This window comes from Rhipicephalus sanguineus, chromosome 4 (assembly GCF_013339695.2).
Source record: "Rhipicephalus sanguineus isolate Rsan-2018 chromosome 4, BIME_Rsan_1.4, whole genome shotgun sequence".
In the NCBI taxonomy this organism is placed as follows: Eukaryota; Metazoa; Arthropoda; class Arachnida; order Ixodida; family Ixodidae; genus Rhipicephalus; species Rhipicephalus sanguineus.
The window spans coordinates 144,317,030-144,338,499 of NC_051179.1; the positions used below are offsets into that span (position 1 = coordinate 144,317,030).

The 21,470-nt window shown below is 46.5% G+C and overlaps 1 protein-coding gene across 1 annotated transcript in view; it reads right to left on the bottom strand.

The window, feature by feature from the left end:
- The window catches only part of LOC119391672 (trinucleotide repeat-containing gene 18 protein), a 45,729-nt gene that overhangs the window by 14,329 nt on the left and 9,930 nt on the right, over positions 1-21,470 (bottom strand). Inside the window, exons 5-12 of the mRNA XM_037659337.1 lie at positions 19,401-19,514; positions 17,180-17,272; positions 15,319-15,417; positions 12,054-12,101; positions 10,467-10,568; positions 3,966-4,064; positions 1,847-1,897; positions 645-728 (exon numbers count right to left, since the gene is read on the bottom strand). Of these exons, the coding sequence (XP_037515265.1) occupies positions 645-728; positions 1,847-1,897; positions 3,966-4,064; positions 10,467-10,568; positions 12,054-12,101; positions 15,319-15,417; positions 17,180-17,272; positions 19,401-19,514 (690 nt within the window). The remainder of the gene's footprint in view (positions 1-644; positions 729-1,846; positions 1,898-3,965; positions 4,065-10,466; positions 10,569-12,053; positions 12,102-15,318; positions 15,418-17,179; positions 17,273-19,400; positions 19,515-21,470) is intronic.

Genomic DNA, 21,470 nt, shown 5'->3' on the forward strand with positions numbered 1-21,470 from the left:
GTGCAGTACTCACGAAACACAAATCGACGGAAGAAAGTTCGCAGAATGCACGCTGTGCTGCGCGCTAGGTCGTTCGGTGTTTCCTGAGTGGTCTACAAATCACAATTGAGAAATTGCAGCCCGTCCTCGGGGCGTCGGGTAATCAGCCACTACAACCCGCTACTCAATCACACGACTAATTCTGAAGGCATCATACTGCCCTGCTCAGGCATACCTCACCTGGGAAGCCCGGTGTACCCAGTCTAGGCACACGGATGGATAGTTTCGCTTTTACGAACCAAGCACGTCCTTCGCCAAGCAGCACCAAGATACACCGTAATTGTTGAAGCGTGATCGGCAAGATAGGCGTTAAGGGTTCCCATCACTCGATGAAAGCTTAGAAACTTTACAGCGCAAACAGACAGGGACAAAACACCGAGACACAGCCCCATCAGCACTGTGTCTCGTGTTTTCTTCCTTCGTGTTCGTCTGTGTGCGTTGTAACGTTTTAAGACGCAATACCATGCTAGCCCACCAAACCATCCTCGGGAACCGATGACGATGCTTTTTTTTAAATATTTTTTCGTATCTCTCTTCATATTTTAACAATTGAAGTTCATGGCACAGAAACGCAAAGTGACATTGCGCTAGAACGCACCACTTACCGGGAGCAGTATTAGGCAGGTCCGTCGTATGCACGAAATCACCGGTGACGTCAGGTTCAGCGGGAGCAGTTGTGGATCGGGTTACTGCAAAATACAAAAACGCGCTTTATTTAAACCATCGCTGGTCTTCACTGCCCAGAAAAGCGTATTCTATACATCGGGAGCAATAAGAGAATCTTGTGTTGTCACATCGGAGCGCTATCTTTCGAACTAATAATGAGAACGTAGTGAGGCGTGCAGCGACTTTATATGAAGTCGGTTAAGGCCTGTGATGTGTGGAGTATAACACACTATATACATCACACAGACGCGTTTGCGTGTGTATGTGCGTGTTCGTGCGTGGTGCGTGTGTGCGTGTTTGGTTCCCACATTTTAATACGCTGCAACCACGATGCCTGGCACGCGGTTACAGAACGGCGCCGAACCGACAGGCCCCGCGAAATGCGCTTTTCCTGCGGATCTCGCCGCCGCCGAATTTGACTCCCCGCCGCTTTAAAAGCCGTATTTTGTAGTGTGAACGTACAATTAGCGTTCCGCCATCAGGCACGACTGCACAGTTTTAACATGAACTTTAGGGCTCATGTCCCTACATTTTTGTATTTTGCACGTGTATATGTCTCGTATATTTTGTGTGTGCATTTATCTTGAGTAACATCTTGCTTTTTTTTCATTCTGTTTTGCTTGATTGACTGTTTTTCGATGAGAATTGTATTACTTTGTTGGATATTTTGTATTCTTATTATGTGTTCAGGTATTATTTTCTTTCTTTTTCTCTTTTTCAATATGTGTGCTATCGCTGCCTGCATTGTAGAGGTGGCTGCGGGCCTCTGTCAAGTAGCTTGTGTCTCAAGCAACATTTACCAGCAGTCTCCTCTATCGTCGATAGAAATAAATTATTATTATTATTATTATTATTATTATTATTATTATTATTATTATTATTATTATTATTATTATTATTATTATTATTATTATTATTATTATATACACGCAGGCATACAAACGCACGCACGAATATGCATCATAAATAATGTCTCGAACGCCCTTCTGAAAAAAAACAAAAATTCTGGCTATGCCCTTGCCTGGAACAACGGTAAGCGCTGCCTCAAGTATAAAAATAAATAAACAAAAAAAAAACTTATATTCCTTGAAGGAGACTAAAAAGTGCGACGCAACAGCGAGCATCGGGTACAGGTACCTACCTATGGGAGGTTTCGTAGTGACTACTGGGGGCACGTGACCGCCTTCTTTCACTGCGTTCCAAGCGGAAAAGAAACACATGCATTTGTAATGCAGGCGGCTAACAGCGTAAGTTAAATGGTAATGGTAGATACATAAAGGGCTTACTTCGCAACGCTCTAGAAATTACCGGTTAGGTGCGAATTTAAGGAAAGCTTGCCGTCCACCCATTCCTAGCGCAAGGCTTGAAAATGAAAGCTTTTATTTCGCGCAAATTCGTCATGGTCTTGGAATTCGAACCCTAGACCAACGCCTTTCTAGGGTGGTCGCAAACTATGAAGCTGGAAGTTGTCGTGAATTAAGGTCTTTCCTAGAAATCCGCATGGATTTCTTTGCGCTTTCTATCCACAGACGGACGCATGGAAATTCCCCCTGTCGGGGTCCTGTCTCCACCTTGCGGAATTCCGCCGAACTAACTTTCCAGGTGGGAATGTGTTTCTAAGCTAAGAGTGCCGGCTCAATCGCTTAAGGAGAATGAGATGGTAATTCTTCTCGTACACATAGACTCCATACGGTCTAACGTAGTATTCACAAACCGTGCTAAGGGAATTACTTGAAAAAAGCCTTACATAGCCAGCGCTTTTACACCAGGCTCTGTGATAAACAACACGATTCCTTTAAGTGCGGAGCACTTTAGGGGCCCGGGCTGTCGTATGGTGTCGTCATTTGGCGTAACGCTGGCAAAACCAGTATAAAAACAGAAAAAAAGGGGAGGTCAGAAAGAGAGAGAGAGAAAGAAAGGGGAAATAGGAAGATAAATAGAAAGAGAAAAAAAAAGAGAGAAGACACTGGAAAAGAAAAAAGAAAGAGAGGAGGAAAGAAAGAGAAAAGCGAACAGAAACAAAGAAGGTTGCCCAGCTCCGCACTTCCTTCAGGCTTGGCACCCCTACTGCGATGCTGCCTTAAATCTTTTGTTTCTTTGTTTGTTTGTTTCCGGCCCATTGGATGTACGTAGCCCACAAAAAATCTCTGAATTATTTTCCTATATGCACTCAATATACAATGCTTACTGCTCTCAGGTAAGCTTTTTAATTTGACGTCATAATCAGAAATGTATATGTAAGCAGCGTACGCATTACAAAGAATCGTATCGACTTGGGTTAGTTTTTCGCTACACGGCGAGAAAAGTTTGGCCTTATCCACATAAAACGGCTGCCATGAAAAAACCTGCAAAACGCCATATATACGCCAGAAATACCCTTGGACCACAAGGAATTCTAGTGACTGGATTGGAATACAAGCAGAGCAAGAAGTCTCATTGAGCTCTAGCCACGTAATTCATCTGTGCAGTGAACAAAAAGAGAAACTGATGGCACAGCATTTGTAAGACGCGTACGTACGAAGGAGCCTGACGTTGAATGAACAAACACTGTATTCCCATTCAAAACAATGTTAACGGTGGCTGCTTAAACTTAGCAACGTTTGCGGAAGCTCCTTGATTACGCCTTGTTCCTCGAATTTCCTTGTTCAAATGTCCGTTTTAATAAAAAAAAGATACAGAACCATGGAGGTCCTGTGTAGCCTATTTCGCTTATGGAAACCTAACTTAGCGCAAGGGAAAGCTGCCCCAAGAAATGCGTTCATTGGCCTGTGTCAAGAGATTAGGAACTTGAGCGCGAAACACTTCTCTCGACTCGCCAACTCTACGAGGTTTGTAGCGTGAACTTAAATTGTACTGCAGCACAGCCATGCTTTTCACCCAAATTCACACTAGATTATTTAACAACGCTTTCTACCGTCGAGTAATGTATGCATGCACGGAAGTCATCGTAGTGAAGCACTTCGAATGTTCGTAATTCTTCAACACGAAAATGCGATTTCCGCACTCACGTTCATTTGTATTCCTGCATGGCAGCGTTGCTATCTTCGCGACATGACAGCGGACGCGTGCGCTTCTGTACTCAGCGATAGAGCTTCATATCTAACGAACTGTGAGTACAGCCAACTTCTTACAGTTGTCTACACACACGTCCCAAGTTGTTTTGCACACTCGTTCAAGCGTCAACGCATTCGCCAGGCATTGTTCGGCGTGTTACGACTACGGGTTAACGCAAGAACGTTTCAGCAAAGCTAAGGACTTACCGCAGGTGCAGGGAGACATCGGGCATCCGTCGCCATCTATCGGCGTGTCCAGTGCGCAGATCTCCCCAGAAGGACACGGATTGATGCAGGAGTCGTGTACTGCGCATACACACAAGGAAATGGGTGGGAATACAGTCCGGTGATCCTCAATATAGAAACCATTGATCATATCTCTCGTAAACGATATGATAATGACGATAGGACCATACATAGTATAATTTTTCGCAGCACCAACGAACGAACGTTAGTCGTAGCGTTCAAAGCACAAGTACCGAGCGCCATTATAACTTCACACTGCTAATAACAATAATATCTGGGGTTTAACGTCCCAAAGCCATGACACGATTATGAGGGACGCTTTAGTGGAGGGCTCCAGAAATTTCGACCACCTGGGGTTCTTTAACCTGCACCTAAATCTAAGCACATGGGCCTCCAACATTTCCGCCTTCATCGAAAATGCTGCCGCCGCGGCCGGGATTCGATCCTGCGACCTTCGGGTCAGCAGTCGAGCGCCATAACCACCAGACCACCGTGGCGGGGCAACTTCGTACTGCGGTACACGCTTCTGCTACAAAAGCGTCAGCACGCTATGTGAAGTTTCTTTCCTTAAAACCCATTACACACTTGCCATGCATACTTATGCGAACCACGAAAGCAGATAGCGCTTGAAAAGGAGAAGTACAAATTCATCTCGCGGTATTCCGCCATGGCGCAACTTGTAGCGCACGACGCAGGACACGGACGAAGAAAGCGAAGACAGGACGATGCGCATTGTCCTGTCTTCACTTGCTTTCGCCCGTGTCATTCTTAGTGCGATACATGTTTCGTCTGAAATAAAGCGGTTAAGCCGACGCTTTATTACGCCAAAGGCAAGATGGCGCCGACGAAGAAGACGTCCGAGCCGATGACTGATGATGGTTATGTACAGATGAGGAAGATGAAGTCCAATTAATGCCTACACTAATTTCCCCCGTTGACGAAAGCGGCCAGCCTGGCCGCGAATTACGTTGTGGAACGCAGATGAAAGGGTTTGAGACGCGAAACGTGCACAACCTCTGTGCCGCGGCAGCGTTGGTCAGTGGAGGCATGAACAGGTGTAACACGGTAGTTCACCGGCGAGGTCTGGTCTATAACTGTGTAGGGGCCAATATAGCGAGATTCAAGCTTTTCGCATAAGCCAGGTGTCCGTGCAGGCGTCCATAGGAGTACAGCGTCGCCAGGGCGATAGAAAACGTCGCGGTGAGTGGCATCGTAGTGATTTTTGCGATCTTCTTGGCTAGCTTCGGTGTTTATACGGGCGCGACGACGGCATTGGGCAACCCGGTACAGAAACTGGTCGCAAATGAATGGTGAAGAGTTGACGGGTCCAGAGAAGAAAGAAACGTCGAGTGATGAGGTTGGCTGGCGTCCGTATACTAAGAAAAACGGAGAGTAGCCTGTGGTCCGTTGAACTGACGTATTATACGCAAACGTTACAAATGGGAGAACCGCATCCCAGTTACGATGGTCAGGTTGGATATACATGGATAACATGTCGCACAGCGTGCGATGAAATCTCTCCGTCAAACCATTTGTCTGTGGGTGGTAGCTAGACGTTGTCTTGTGTATTGTGTTTGACGCTTGGAGAACTGCACTTAGCGTGCTTGAGAGAAACGCCTTGCCTCGGTCGCTCAAAAGAACGTGAGGGGCTCCGTGCCGTAGGTAGATAGCTTTCAAGAAGAAGGTTGCTACTTCGGAAGCAGTTCCTGAAGTGATCGAGGCCGTCTCAGCGTACCGGGTCAAGTGATCAACAGCGGTGACGATCCATCTCTTGCCGTCTGGAGTAGTTGGGAGGGGCCCGAATAGGTCAATTCCGACGACAGAGAACGGCTGTGCTGGGCAAGGAAGTGGTTGTAGGGTCCCGACTGGGACAGTAGTAGGCCGCTTGCGGTGTTGGCAAAGGGCGCACGAGGCAATATATTTAGCTACGCTCGTGGAAAGACCTGGCCAGAAGAACCGGCTGCGGATGCGCTCGTGGGTTTTGTGGTAGCCAAAGTGGCCTGACGTTGGGTCGTCGTGTGAAGCCCGAAGAACTTCCCCGCGAAGAGCCCGCGGTACGACAGGGACCCATCGATGGCCTTCCGGGTGAAAAATGTACCGATAGAGTACGTCGTCTTCAAACTTGAATAGCTTGAGCTGTTTTCGTAGCCTGGCATTGGGAGAAGACGAAGCACCACTTAGGCGACTGATGATGTCACTGCAATAAGAATCAGCACGCTGGTGAGTGGAAAGCACTGAAGGGCGGTTGGCTGAAGGCAGGGAAGAAATGGATGCAATCGACGATGTGTCCTCAGTGCGGCCAATTTGACAAGGTGACGTGACGTGCTCCGATGTTGGCGGCAATGGACATCGCGATAGAGCATCGGCATCTTGATGCTTCTTTCCGGTCTTGTAAATGACGTCAAAGTCATATGCTTGTAATCGGATAATCCAGCGGCCAAGGCGTCCCGACAAGTTTTTGATTGTCGACAGCCAGCATAGCGCATGGTGGTCTGTCACAACAGTGAAATGTCGACCATGGAGGTACGGACGAAATTTTTGGATGGACCAGACAACAGCCAAGCACTCTTGTTCGGTTATCGAGTACTTCTTCTCTGCAGAGGTGAGAGTGCGGCTTGCATACGCGACAACTTTCTCGCGAAATTCACGGTCACGCTGTAGCAGTACGGCACCAATTCCCTGCCCACTAGCGTCAGTGTGCAGTACCGTAGGTGCCTCGTCATTGAAATAACAAAGAACCGGTGGGGATGTCAGTGCGCGCTTGAGTTCTTGGAATGCGGCTTCGCACTGATGATTCCAATCAAAGGGAGCGGTACTAGCAAGGAGCTTGTGGAGAGGCGAGGCAATGGTGGCAAAGTTCCGGATGAAGCGTCGGAAGTATGATGCGAGCCCAAGGAAGCTGCGCAGTTCTTTTGCACGAAGTGGGCGCGGGAAGTTGAGCACTGCGGAAATTTTGTCCGGATCGGGCTGGATGCCATCTTTGTTAACGAGATGTCCGAGAACTTTGATCGTTGTGCTACCGAAGTGGCACTTCTTTGTATTTAGTTGAAGGCCAGCATTGGAGAGGCATGTGAGCACTTCGTCGAGGCGTTGCAGATGGTCATCGAAAGTGGAGGAAAACACGACGATATCGTCCAAATAGCATAGACAAGTTTTCCACTTGAGGCCACGAAGAACAGTGTCGATCATCCTTTCAAATGTGGCGGGGGCATTACATAGGCCGAAGGGCATTACGTTAAACTCGTAAAGACCGTCCGGCGTAGAAAAGGCGGTCTTTTCTTTGTCCGCTTCGTCCATTGGAATTTGCCAATATCCGGAACGAAGGTCAAGGGTGGAGAAGTACTGCGCGCCTTGCAAAGAGTCAAGTGCATCATCTATACGAGGCATCGGATATACATCCTTTCGGGTGATCTTGTTGAGCGCGCGGTAATCAACACAAAATCGTACCGATCCATCCTTCTTTTGTACCAACACAACGGGTGATGACCAAGAACTGGCAGAGGGTCGTATGATGTTTCTTTTGAGCATGTCGGCCACGTTCTCCTCAATGATTTTGCGTTCGGCCAAGGAGACTCGATAGGGACGACGGCGTACAATATCCTGACCATCAGTGTTGATACAATGAGACGCAACTGTGGTCTGTCCGAGTGACGAAGCATTGGCGTCGAAGGAGGCCTGATGTTTTGCTAGCAATTTCAGCAACGCCTCACGCTGAGGAGCAGGAAGGTCGGGGTTTATCCCGGAAGCAAAGGTGGATGAAGAAATAGGCTTGTCCTGTGGAAGATGAGCTTGCAAGGCGTCAAGAGGTACGAAAGATGCCGGTTGTGTATCCACATAACAGGTCACCGCAGAACCTTGAGGTAGGAGAATAGTCTCAGTGGTGGTGTTCAGGCCGACGATTACCGCAGCACTTTCTTTGAATCGCACCAGGCTGGATGGGAACACAATGCCACGAGCTAGACAGCGGCCGTAAGGGGTGATAAACACGTCACCATTGGCAATATGCGTAGACGTGATCGGGATCAGTTGCTCCTGACCCGGAGGCAGTACGGAATCGGCAGCTGTGGAAAAACGCAGTCGTGTCTCATCGATACGCTCGCTGCAATGATCGGTCTCGGTCATCTGAAGTACACGTTGGCGGCAAGAAATTAAAGCAGACGCTGACGAGAGAAAGTCCCAGCCTAAAATGAGTTCATGAGCACAGGAAATTAAAACTGCGAAAGTGATGTGATGACGGATACCGTCAATGAAGACGCGTGCTGTACATTGAGCCAATGGTCGAATGATTGCTCCATTGGCCCCAATCAAGGATGATCCAAGGTAGGGCGTCTTCACTTTCCGCAAACGAGAACACAAGTCCGCACGCATAACAGAAATCGTTGCTCCCGTGTCTATCAAAGCCCAAACCCGCACACCTTGCACAATCACCAATAACATGTTTGACGGTCGTTCAGGAGGACTTGAGGTATTTCGCGGCGATGCAGTTTTCCCTCCAAAAACTGCACTGTTTAGTTTTCCGATCGCTGGACAGGGAGTTGAGAGACAGGCCGAAGCGGCGAAACAGAGCGCCGGAGTGGCGATGGGGAACGTCGTCTGGAGGTACGTGTATTGATGGTCGTGTTCGAAAAGTCGGCCGGCGATGGCGATCGGCGAGTGAAAACATTGTCGGCGTAACGGTGGTAAAATCGAGATGGCTCGTCACGTTCGAAAGCAGCATAACCACGACGTTCGTCCTGCTGGCGGCGTCGACAAATCCGGGAGATGTGTCCCCGAATGCCGCAGTAATAGCAGACAGGCCGTGGGGCACGCCAGGCGGAATGGTATGGCGGATTCGGTGCTCGGGCAACAAGAGGTGCTAGATGGTCGTGAACAGGCAGAGGTGGTGTGACTGGAGGCGGTGAAGGTTGCATTGCAGCGATGTGTGCGTACGAAGCCGGTTGGGGGCAAGGTGGAGCGGTGGGATGGTGGGCGCTCTGAAAGGCTGTCATTTCCTCTTTGATCATACTTCGCAGATCAGTGGAGACGGGTTGTGCGTGAGCGTTGTTGCAAGGTGGTGAGCCGTAGGCTTGCAATTCCTCACGGATTATGGCTCGAATGATGGATCGGAGCTCCATACTGTTTGCCAAGGGGTTTTCGCAAAAGTCGGGTCGCAGGCGGATGGATTGTAGGGCATCAAGCCGCTGGCACACAGAGATGACGTCCGATACCGTCGAAGGGTTGTTCGCGGTGAGGGCATTGAAAGCGGTAGGTCCTATACCCTTCAGAAGATGTCGTACGCGATCAGTTTCTGGCATGGCATCGTCGATACGGCGGCAAAGCGCAAGAACGTCCTCAATGTACGAGGTATAAGACTCCCCGTAATGCTGGACGCGTTCAGCCAGTTTCTTCCTCGCAACTTCCGAACGAACCGTCGGTGTGCCAAAAATCCGCCGTAGCTGGTCCTTGAAGGAAGACCAATCACGGAAGTCGCTCTCGTGATTTAGGAACCATGTCTTGGCTACCTGGGATACGTAAAACTGTACGCGGGCTAACTTCGACGCCTCGTTCCAGTTGTTGTAAACGCTTACACGGTCATAGTTGTCGAGCCAGTCTTCGACATCTTCTCCAGGCAGACCGGAGAAGATTTCAGGGTCGCGAGGGGGGTTGTTGGCAGTGGTAGGGGCGGCGGCAGGCGGTTGGACCGGGTGAGTTGGCACTGTGGGCTCATCTTGTGACATGGTGGTCTGCTGGCGTAAGCGGCGTCCCGAACGGAGCTCCAGGAGAGATCTTTAGAAGAAGAGAGGTCGAAGGGATCGTAAAGCACCTCCACCACTTGAAATAAAGCGGTTAAGCCGACGCTTTATTACGCCAAAGGCAAGATGGCGCCGACGAAGAAGACGTCCGAGCCGATGACTGATGATGGTTATGTACAGATGAGGAAGATGAAGTCCAATTAATGCCTACACGTCTTGTATCCGCACCAACAAGCCCATTCTTACATTCTTGCATAATATATTTTGCCACAAATATCCATTTCAAACAATAAACTACGTTAAAATTCTTCAACCAAACATTCGTGCCCATTTTTTTCAGGATGCCCTCGCTAGTCCCGCAGTTTTGCGGCCGCTGTTTTTCACAAATCTTCTAACTTTCGTATCAGCACTCTTCTGCGCTCTTGCATGCAGTGCCTCTTGCAGCTTGAAATTCTCGCGAAAAGAGCCCAACGCAGTACTTTAGCCACCTCTATGTACATTAACGCGTAACTTCGTATAATCGCAATGTTACTGCAGGGTGTTAGTGATAGAAATCATGCCGCGTTGCGTATGTATGCTATAAAACCCTATCACTGTTAGGTATATTCAGCCATTATAACAATTCGGAGGAACATATTGACCACTTTTATGACCTTGGCGACGAGAACATCGGTAAGACTTTGTTCTGAAAGCGATAACGTAGTCGGTTATAATGATTATCTATACTGACTGCAGGGACAAGGAGCCAAGTAGCATCCAGAGGCGTCTACGGGTTGCAGTTTGTGGCAGGCATAGTTTGCAGGACAGATCACGGGACAAGGCTTGGGGGTGACTGAAAGAGAACGAGAGAAGAAGGAAACGGTAAGCACGTGGTGACGCATTCGTGGCCCGCAAAGTAAAGGCAGACATGAGCATAACAAATTGTTTGTAAAGTAAACAAAAAATACACAACTTGGCCTAAGGAGATAGTTCGTTCGGAGGGTTACAAAAATAATGAAAAAATTTCTTCACTGTCTCATTACGTCGTACGCTTCATTCATTTTTAATCTTTACAGCTTTCTTGGAGATTCACTGACACGTTCATCAGGGGCGTAGCCAAGCGGGGGGGGGGTTCAACCCCCCCCTCCTCCCCGAAATTTTTCAGTTTAGCCTTCATATATATACACGCACACATACAAAGGCACGCACGAACATAAAGTATGGTTGAACCCCCCCGAAAAGATTTCTGGCTACGCCCCTGACGTTCATTGACGAGAATAAGAGGCGGCCTACATTAGCTGAGTACATGTTTTCACCGTTAGCAAATCTTTAGCTAATGGTTCGTATTGCTTCCACTGTGTTCAGTCTTGAAAGTATTGCGCAGTAGGTGTTCATTGCGGTGAATAAACGGTAAGACGTAAATACTTCACTATTCTGTACAAACAGTTTACGACAAGTGAAGTTTCGTACTACCTTTTAGGATTCACAAGACACACAGAGAACTAATGCTTTTGTGAAATACGTGCTTTATGAAACATTATTTAAGTACAACCTTTGGAGAGAGATTCAGCGAGAACTATCTAACGCCACACAAATATAATCAGTTGAAGTAATGTGAAATTAAGGCTTTGTATTCAGGAAAAGAGACGACCAAACAGAAAAGTGAGATTTTGGGTGAGCACTGTCGACGTGCGCAAGACCCAAGATGAGGCCATACATCATACGATTCGAAGATATCTTCGTATTCGCGCTGTCGGTATAGTCGCATGGCAGTGGTGATGAAAAAAAAAGTGACCGCTTCCAATGGCAACCAGACGTCGCTATTAACTTCTGCACTCGACGTTCTCGAGACCTAACGGCCGACGTGATTGTGATCACGGCTTGAGGTAAAACTTAGAAGCAATCATTAAAATCAGAATAAAGAGTTCATGATGACTCTTGGACAAGTTTTACGTCAGTAATATATGCCACGTATATATTCAACTCTTGTGGCTCTTGCGTGAAGTCTTTCGTTATGAAAGCATTCCTTGTTTATCATAGCGAAGCGAAAAAATTTATTAAGCACGCGACGAGCCCTGCGAGCTCAGTCCTGATAACTGAGAATCAGAATTTTATTACTTTAGAGCAGGAGAACTATGACACATGATATTCGTAACAATGTCCCGTGGTCATTGACTGTAACTGAACCTCCCATCAAGTATACGAAAAAAGTATAAATGCACGGTTGCCTAGACAGTTGCACTGTGACTAAACGCTACGCGGGAAATAAATTGAGTGGCACAGAATAAAATATTATTTTACGTAGCAGCATATACAAGAAACAATCGCCACAGCTTACCAACAGTAGTATTCATCGACGGCGGCGTTGGCGCCAGCGACACAGGCACTGCAGGAATAAAGAAGACAAAAAAAAACGTGCCGACAAATGTTAGCGCACTTTTTCCTTGTACAAATGCATAGAGAAAAAATACTGATCCATTTTTCTCGGGCGCTATGATAATGCGAACATGAAATGTGTTTTCATAGAAGCAGTTGCAGCTTTGTTCGAAGTTAATGAATACAGGAGCATAAATTTGCATAATGTATGCCGCAAAAATAACAGCAGCTCCAACGCCTCTTTCTGAAATATACGTGGAGAGAACTCCTGCAAATAATTGATCTTTCGCACAACGTTTTGATGCCTACGACTGGACGCGTCTTCCTCGGCGTATTCAATCCACTTTCTATAAGGGGGCCATGATGTCCACGATGTATAAAACCATCTCTTACTGAACTTGTGTAAAAGTTGTTTCTTAGGTAGGCCGTAAGGAATGTTTAGTGGAAGCCGTAAGCTAATCAACAAAGTGGAAACGTCATTTCAGCGACGGAAATGACGACGGTAAGTTTTTGGTGGAGCCCGCCAGACAACACTTTCACGTTAAATATTCCCACCGTTGGCAACACTGAGTATATGGCCATATGGATGCAGCGGCTGGTGCCACTTCCAGTGGATTTCTTATGGTGCTAAGTTTTTATTCAGTATAACGCCCTTTTCTCTGTCGTGGTACACTTACTAACAAAAAAATCACAGCATATCCACGGGGTGAATGATGATGAGTGGAGCGAAGCTCCGGAAGGAATCATCGGTAACTTTTCCGTGAAATTCGCCCAGTACATCATATAAAGAGTGTTAAACACCATGTATATAATAAATATCAAACTTTTATTGTACTGTTGGTTTACGTGGTCCCTTCATTATCACCGCTTTGTGATCGGTGAAATGCAGGGAAAATGTCCGCTCCCGAGCGAAAGAGAAAGCGCGCCAAGAGCGACCGCGTTCCCCGCTCGCCCTGTGAGAATTAACGGCAAGGCTAGAGGGAAGACACGACGCGCGTAGCGTTCTTATTCGCGTTCCACGACGCGAGGTCGGTAGCATGCCCAACGAAAGCCAACGGAACGCGATCGTGCAAATGCTCCGGCTTCGCGAACAATGCACGGCGTTTACTGCACATAAAGCGTCCCAAAACCAAACATCTTGCTCAACGTGTGCTTTGCGTTTTTCGTAGAAATAATTTCTTTATCATGTACATTAAGACGAAAACTTGAAAGCTCACTGGAGTATATCGCCCGCAAAGTATGTCTTTTAGTGTGATTAAATCAAGGAACACTACGATGTCTTCTAAATTATGATATCTAGGGAATCGCTCATCTAGTGAGCAATTCATTAAACTAGAGCTGGCTACATACATACATACATACTACTACTACTACTACTACTACTACTACTACAGAGGAGGGAACGACCCACGCCCTAAGGAGCTTCGCCCCTAAAAGTATAAAATTTTGTTCAGGAGCTGGCTATGCGCCACACATGAACCTGCACTTCAACCCAAGCACTTACGCGGGCTTCTGCAACAATTACTATAATCCCATTCCCACGGTTGTTTAAACACACCTTTACTAAGCGGCGCAAAACAACAACAAAAGAATCAACAAAATAAACGTTAATAAAAACGCAAAACCATGCAGAAAGGAGCGGAAGCTAGTCCTATACACACAAAATATTTAATAAGAAGGCTTCGTTCCAAATGCTTATAAGCGCCTATGAACCAGTAAAATCGGCTACTTTTGAGAAGTCGTGTTTTGGAACAGGTGTTTCACTCCTTTCTTTGGACTCATTAAAACGCAAATGTTATGAAGGTAGATGTGACAAAAGCTTATTTACCTGGCTAATAAGGTCGGCAGATATTGGCGGCTAGTGCCAACGGCCACCAAGGACACAAATTAGTTATAGAAGGCACTGCCTTTTTTAACTCATTTCGCCTTACTTGTAGTCAGTGGAACGCGGTATCAGGGTGGACGGAGATGTTCAGGAAAAAGTAAAAAAAAATGTCACAAACATTTTTTAACGGAAATAATGCACAACTTAGCGGCTTGCGTGGCTCGCATCGTACTGCAGTGAGTTATGCGAGGCAAGCTTGACTGAAGCACTCCAAATTGCCTTAACTCGCCGTGACCGTCACTACTACACTTCTTCTTTTCTTCCCCGTAGAAAAATCGTGCTTCTTTCGCGTTTTTCAGGTGCAGGTAACGTCTTTTCGTGAACTTTAATAGACATTCATAATCATATCGTGGTTTTGGGACGTTAAACCCCATCAGTTGGTTAACTTTAATACGCATTTTAGAGATAGTATGCCCGTAAATGTTTGACTTCTAAACTTCACATTGTTTATTTCCGTAAGATTGAGGCGTCCTAGCGCGCTGCACATTAAAAAATAATGTTATTGTCATGAACTCCATTCTGTTTATCGACAAGAAAGCCCTTTAGAAATATTGATGTGCAAAAATCGGAGTCAATTTTAACTTATATATCTCCCGGAAATTTGGCCATTCTTATTACTGATTGTTGCTTTTCATGTTCATGCCACTTCATGACTATACATATGAACTATTCTCTCTATTTTCAGTGCTTTTACCATAATTTTTGTATTACTTGACGCCATGTTAAACTTGTAAGGTGTATTCTGTATTTTGCATGCATGATTGTCCACCATCCTGCTGCATTTCCAACTTGTAACGGGGTCGGGACCTCGTCAAGCTCTCGAGCTTTTAGTCCTGTACTCCTCCTATCGAAAGGAAATAGATAGATAGATAGATAGATAGATAGATAGATAGATAGATAGATAGATAGATAGATAGATAGATAGATAGATAGATAGATAGATAGATAGATAGATAGATAGATAGATTGATTGATTGATTGATTGATTGATTGATTGATTGATTGATTGATTGATTGATTGATTGATTGACTGACTGATTGATTGATTGATTGATGTAGCTCATGGTTATCCTCTCAGTGTATAAGCATCGTGGCTTTACAAATCTTCCTTTTGAATTTCCTGAGGTGGAATTTACAGATCAGGAATGGCCACCGACAAAACCATCCCTGCAGGATTCCGAGGAAATGTTCGTGGATTTTAAAAATTCGTCTTCGAACACCTAACAAGGACGCAGCAGCTGGCGGTAATTATTACTTCGCTACAACTCAAAGAGGATAAATCGCGCAATTTCTATAAATTCACAGAACGCGCGCTCGTCACGCCAGTCATTGAATGACTCACCGCACATGCAGTCCATATCGAAGCAACCGTTGATGTCAGTGGGAGCATCCGGCGAGCACTGCCTGCCCGGCGGGCACCGGGCCGGGCACATCATCGGCACTGCGACGCGCAGGTATACGACGATACGAGAGGACGCGTGAAGTAAACGCATGTGTCAGAACTTCATTTTCAACGTGACAGTGCAGCGCCTCATAGCATTGAAAAGAAAAGGGCCACTGTACGTGTTTTCAACCTGACATTTCATATTTCACCGACTCAGTTAAATAAAAGTTCGAGCTAAAGCTCGCAGCACCGGCCGTGACTGATTAGCAGGTAAGGTGTCGTGCTGTTAAGCCTAAGGTCGCGGGTTCGATGTCTGCCCACGGCGGCTACATTCAGATGGGGAAGAACGCAAACACACCGGTTTAGTTATATTGGTGTGCACGTCAAGGAACCTCAGGTGATCAAAATTAATTTGGAGTCGCCCACGACGGCGCGCCTCGTAGTCATACCGTGTAAAACCACATGAATTATTGCTAATAAAGTACGCTGCGATTTACATACCCCTTCTGTCACGGTGTCTGCGCACGGAGGGGCAACTCACTTTTAAATATTGCTGATAAGTGACAACGTGACAAAATTTCGAGTACAGTCGCCGTGGTAGCTTCGTAGCTAAAGGGTTGCGCTGCTTACCTCGATGACGCGACTTCGATTCCCGATTGCTGCTGCGTCATTTCGATAGAGGCGAAGTGCAAAAAAAAAAAAAGCGCCCGCGTATTTATATGAAGGTGCGCGTTAGGTATCGAAAATAAATCCGGACTTTCCCACTAACGGAGTGCGTCGTAATCATATTGTAGTTTTGATACGCGTAACCCCACAATGTATATTCCTTATTTTTATTTTTATTTTCAGTCGAAATCCGGCACTGCGCTTAACTCAGTAGAGTGAACTCAGTGGAGTGAAATACCTCCGGGCCGAGGATGATTTGGGAGTACGCTTAGGGAGACTGCCGCGGTCTTTCGACCGCAACACTCCCCAATCTCGGTCGCTGTCCCAGATAAAAGGCCAAATTTACTGCAGCCTAATGCGACGCCCACAGCTAGAACGACCTGAACCGCTCAGGAACGATATTCCAACCTCTTTACAGCGGGCACTTTATACAGTACTTAGGAAAAGGAAACTTTGTCGACTACCCGTTTGTAGCATAAAGCTACGAAGGTACCCAATGCAAGTTGACCAAAAGTCAGTACTGTTCCGGGATGACAACTCGGGACGAACGCCTTTGAGACGGTCGGTCTACCGTACCAGTCAGCCACTCTACCTCATTTTCTCTCTTTTTCATGAACCTTCCTCAACCTTGCGGGCTTCCGAATAAGTGATTTGCTATGCTTCGCAGCATTTAGTTCACTATACATTTACACCACACTTACACCAGCATATCTAAGTTCTTGGTGTCAAGCGGTTACATTTACTTGAAGAAATAGTGTACAGGAGACGGCCTACGTGCATGAGGAAAGGATTACTACAACACTTTTGTTGCTGTCTGATAAGCATCTGCACAGTCAGTTATCGTTATCTCGATATGTTCGACTTATGCACACAGCGGGCAATAATCGACGATTACGGCGGTTGGTGCAATGAAACCTATCGCACTGAAGCAAATACTGCTAGCCGGCCTAGTTGGAACGAATTCATTGTGGTACTTGCACTGTCCTGCGAACTGACACGTAACTGGGAAAAACGCCGACAGGAAACGCTTCAACTCGTCTGTATGCATGTTCCTTGTCCGCGACTTTCCGTGTAATCTGTTCGTGCATGAATAAATGTGAAGAGCTACCAAGAAGCCTTTATCTTTTTTTCTTGCAGCACTCTTGCAACTCACCGCAAGTGCAGCCTGACATCGGGCAGCCATTCGGCTCCGACGGGGTGTTGGGGTCGCATTTCTTGTCCTTCGGGCACTGTTGTGGACACGTAACTGCGTGCGCAATTAAGGAAATGTCATACGAATGAAAATTGAATAAAAACGTTAAGGAAACGTTCTCACAGTGCTCTCAACCGCGACACCCGTTTTTCTACAGTCAACTGGCTTCAGATTTCTTATTAATGCGCAACATAACAAACATTAAAATTAAGGTAACATCTGCCGTGTAGAACTATTGTTACGCATGTTAAATTGTTTCTTGATATCCTATGTAGAAACACACTCTATTTTAACCGACGTGTTACGTGCATGCTGGAAGTAACTGCACACGCAAATGAGTGCCCGTCTTGCCTCCCTAATTACTGCGTAGATTATTCTATTTGTGCAAGTTCCGTCAAATAAGATAACTTGACAGCCCACACATGTGTCCCCCAAGATACCGGCAAATAAAGACGACCATATGTGAGGCGGTTTTTAATTGTTGCCTTGCATTGTTTCTGCAGACACATATCTTTCACGTCCCAGTTCTTTTGTCGTCCCACTCACTGCCGCCATATCGCACCTCGCGTGGATTTTCACCATGAAGTAAATGAACGTTAGAAAAGGAAAACATGTCACCTTAAATCAGTAGGCATCATGCACGCGCGAAATTCTCGTTCGATCTGTCCGCTAGGTCATTCAACTTTCAGGCATCTCGGTTCAGCGAAGAAACACACAGTCAACAAGAAAATGCGATATACCAACAAAGCAACGTTGTTTTCCGCAACAGGCAAACACTGCCGACACAGCAAACTTTGAATACGCCTCCTCTGACGTGTCTCTTTTGTGCTATCTTCTCATGTTTCTGTTACGTCAGAGCGCAAATTTTATTCTAGCACAGGCCTGCGAAAAGAATATCTTTGTTTCCGCTTTATTCTGCTGCCTAACAGTCGTTTTTTTTGTTGTTGTTAATCGTTCCAGAACTTATGCTTTCTACTGTACACGTGCACCTGTAAACGACAGCCATTTCTGAAATACAAACTGCCAAAAACCTGCCCCGGAATAGAGTGGCTAGTTTACTCACTACATTTCCGCTCTCCTCTAGAAGGTCTACGTAAAATGCGACTAAAGCGACACTACGTTCTAGCACACTTGAAACCGGATACTTCTGATTACGTCACGGCTTTTGGCATACTGAAGACACAGCAGAACCTATCGATTTCAATTCCACCAAATGCGACATCGTGCTTTCTAACGTTGACGAACAACAGGCTCATTTGACCATGTTTACAAATTATATTGAGATTTTCTATGTTCTCAAGTGAATGTCGGCCAACTCGCGCTGGCCTGCCACACGCGTACTGGCCTAAATATATTGTCGAAAGTAAAGCAAACAGCAGGTCTTAAATATAGCTTGCATGTTAAAGGGGTACTGACACCAACTAGCGGACCTTACTCCATCATACAAAGGTCCTGTATACAGAGACGACTCTGACCAAGTACGATGCACAGAAAATGAGGATAAGATAGCTTACATTGACATTAAAATCAATTTTCCCGTGGCGCTACTGCTGACATCGATACAAGCACAACGTCAGGCCACGTTGTCAATTCTAGTGACTGCATGCACCACTAAGGCTGGCTTGTTGTGATGACCTCACGTACCAAAACATGCAAAATGGCCACTTCCGCGTCACCAACGGAGCCACAGAGGGGAGCGATCGTGGAAACCTCACGACATCTTGAGCGAGCACGTGACGAGAAGCTAATACCGTGCAGTGGCGTCAGGGTACCGTAGGAACCGAAAGAAGCTTTTTGGGAACATGTTCCAATTCATTTTGCGGGGTGCACTCATTTTCGATGCCCTTGAGGGCATGGCTTTTCATTTGACGCAAGAAAATGAGAACTGAAAATTTTCATGTCAGTACTCCTTTCAGTCACCGATACATACTCACGTTCGCTGCAGTGGCTGTCCAAACTTACGCCAGATTAAATTAAGGCTTGCAGGCGCAAGCCCTGAGACCATGAGCATTGAAAAAATAGAAATTGCTATTGAACATAAGCTGCTTAGCAAGTCCACACGACTCTGTCTCTATCTCGAGCGGTCTAACCATGCACGTTACATTCTAGTCTCGCTCTAGCGTGCATTCTGTCATATTTCCCGGACGTGCTTGATTTACGAACTGCAGCACCATATACTGACTGCATTGACACGATGGCATGTAGCATCCGTGCTCGTCCATAGGTGAACTGAAGTGGCACACCTGGCCACTGGCGTTGCACGGGTTGCTACAGGTATGCGCAGCGCTCGGCGAATCTGCAAGGAAGGCAAGGAAATAAGAAGGTGGTAAAAAGGCATTGCAGTTTAGTTGGGGCAGGCATAGGCGTGCGCACAGGGGAAAACAGGGGTGGGGGGGGCGCCCCCCCTATTCACATGAGAGGGGGGTGCAATGTCAGCTCCACACATTGACATAATAGGGAAGGGGGGGGGGGCGCTGCGACTCGGGGGGGGGGGGCGCAATGTCAGCGTCATACATTGACATAATTGGGTGGGGGGTGCAGCGACGAGCCTTCGCCCCCCCCCCCCCTGAAGGGGAACTCTGCGCACGCCTATGGGTGCAGGCGCTGCCCTCACGCTGCTTACAATGCCGCTCTATTGACGCCCATAATTACTGCTGTCCTTAGAATATAGAGCTATTTCAATTTTTTGAATGCCTACAGTGAGGAGCAAGATCGCAGGCATTATGCCGTCATCAACTAAACATAATTCTATAAAAACCGTGACATCTGGAATTGAAGCATTACAGTGGGACAGATAGCGCATGAGCACACTGCGCCACTCGAGTGATGCCTCATTCCCGAAGCTACAGGAAGAAATCAATTTAGTTTGTGCGGTTTCTAGAGTTTCGATCCCGACTGTCTTTATTAGATAGCGCACTGAACTGTCGAAGCACAATGTCCTAGTCAGGTTGAGAGTAAATGTGGCACAATTGCCATTTTCTTACGGGAGCATAAAGAAAACAATATAGATGCTTGAATTTCAAAACTCAATCAGCCGCTAAGTTTGGTCTTTTTAATTGAAAGCTGGAACCGCAGGGTCCGTGAGTCTCGAGGCCTTGCGTACTTCCAAGTTTCATTATTGAATGTTACGGCGGCACTATAGGCTCAGTAAACTTCTCAAGCCTTGATAGCATCATTTCTTGGTTACTTTAGTAGAAAACGTGTCCCGTTTTAGTGGCAAACGAATACGCATTCCGTTACTGCAGGAACTCCAAAGCGGCATAGACGCCGACCTTGCTCCTCTCTTTTTTTGAGCTAACATTAATTCTTTTACTTTTACCGAGGATTAATTTCCCTAAACAGATCACCATACTTCTTATTAACATATCCCAATAAGATGCTCTACTATCAATTATTGCACTGATGAAAGCTCAGGTAGAGGGGTGGAGGAGCTGAGGGCAACAGAGTTGCAACCACGCTCGCCCACTTTCCCTCGTCCTGAAATTTTTTGGTCTTTGTTAGGCATTGTGTATATATATATATATATATAGATATATATATATATATATATATATATGCGAAGCGAGATTTTAACACGCTCTCTGCTTTTCTTTCGTGCGGTAAACGTTTTTTGAGTCTGTGCGCTTCGAGGTCTATTTATCCATTTTAAAGGGCCCCTCACCAGCCTCTCAAAATACAAAAAAAAAAGAAAAACGTGCGCGTTATTCTCTCCTGGCGTTTCTCGTCTTTCTGGCGCACTTCGTGACGCAGGAACCGGGATTCTCGTGACGTCATTACGGTACGTACTCTCGATTGGTCCATATACGCGAAATATGAGTTGCGAATTATCTCCTGCAACTTCTTTGCCATGCAGCCGCCCACCCGTTCTTCCTTGTCTCCCATGACTATCGCGCGCGATCAACTGATTTCACTTCATTTTGTGTGCTTTCGACTGCGCAAGCGCAGATGACAGCGTGTAGCCGACGAGCGCGAAATCCCGATAGGCTCCACGCTTAGTGCTGGCATTTTACACGTGCTTTTAAGAAATAAGTGGCGAGGAGGAGACATAACCTGTGGGAAGGGTACTGAAGGCGAGAAGGAAACCGCTCCCTCGTCTTTGAACTCGGGGTGGTGAGGGGCCCTTTAGAGCAGGCAGTTTGTATACCTATCAGAAACGGAACGGTGTCGCCATCTGCCGCTACTGAATGGTGTACGTAACGGGGTCACCTGTTTTTCTGTGCTGCTATCTCCGTTTTGTCAAAGCAGATGGCGG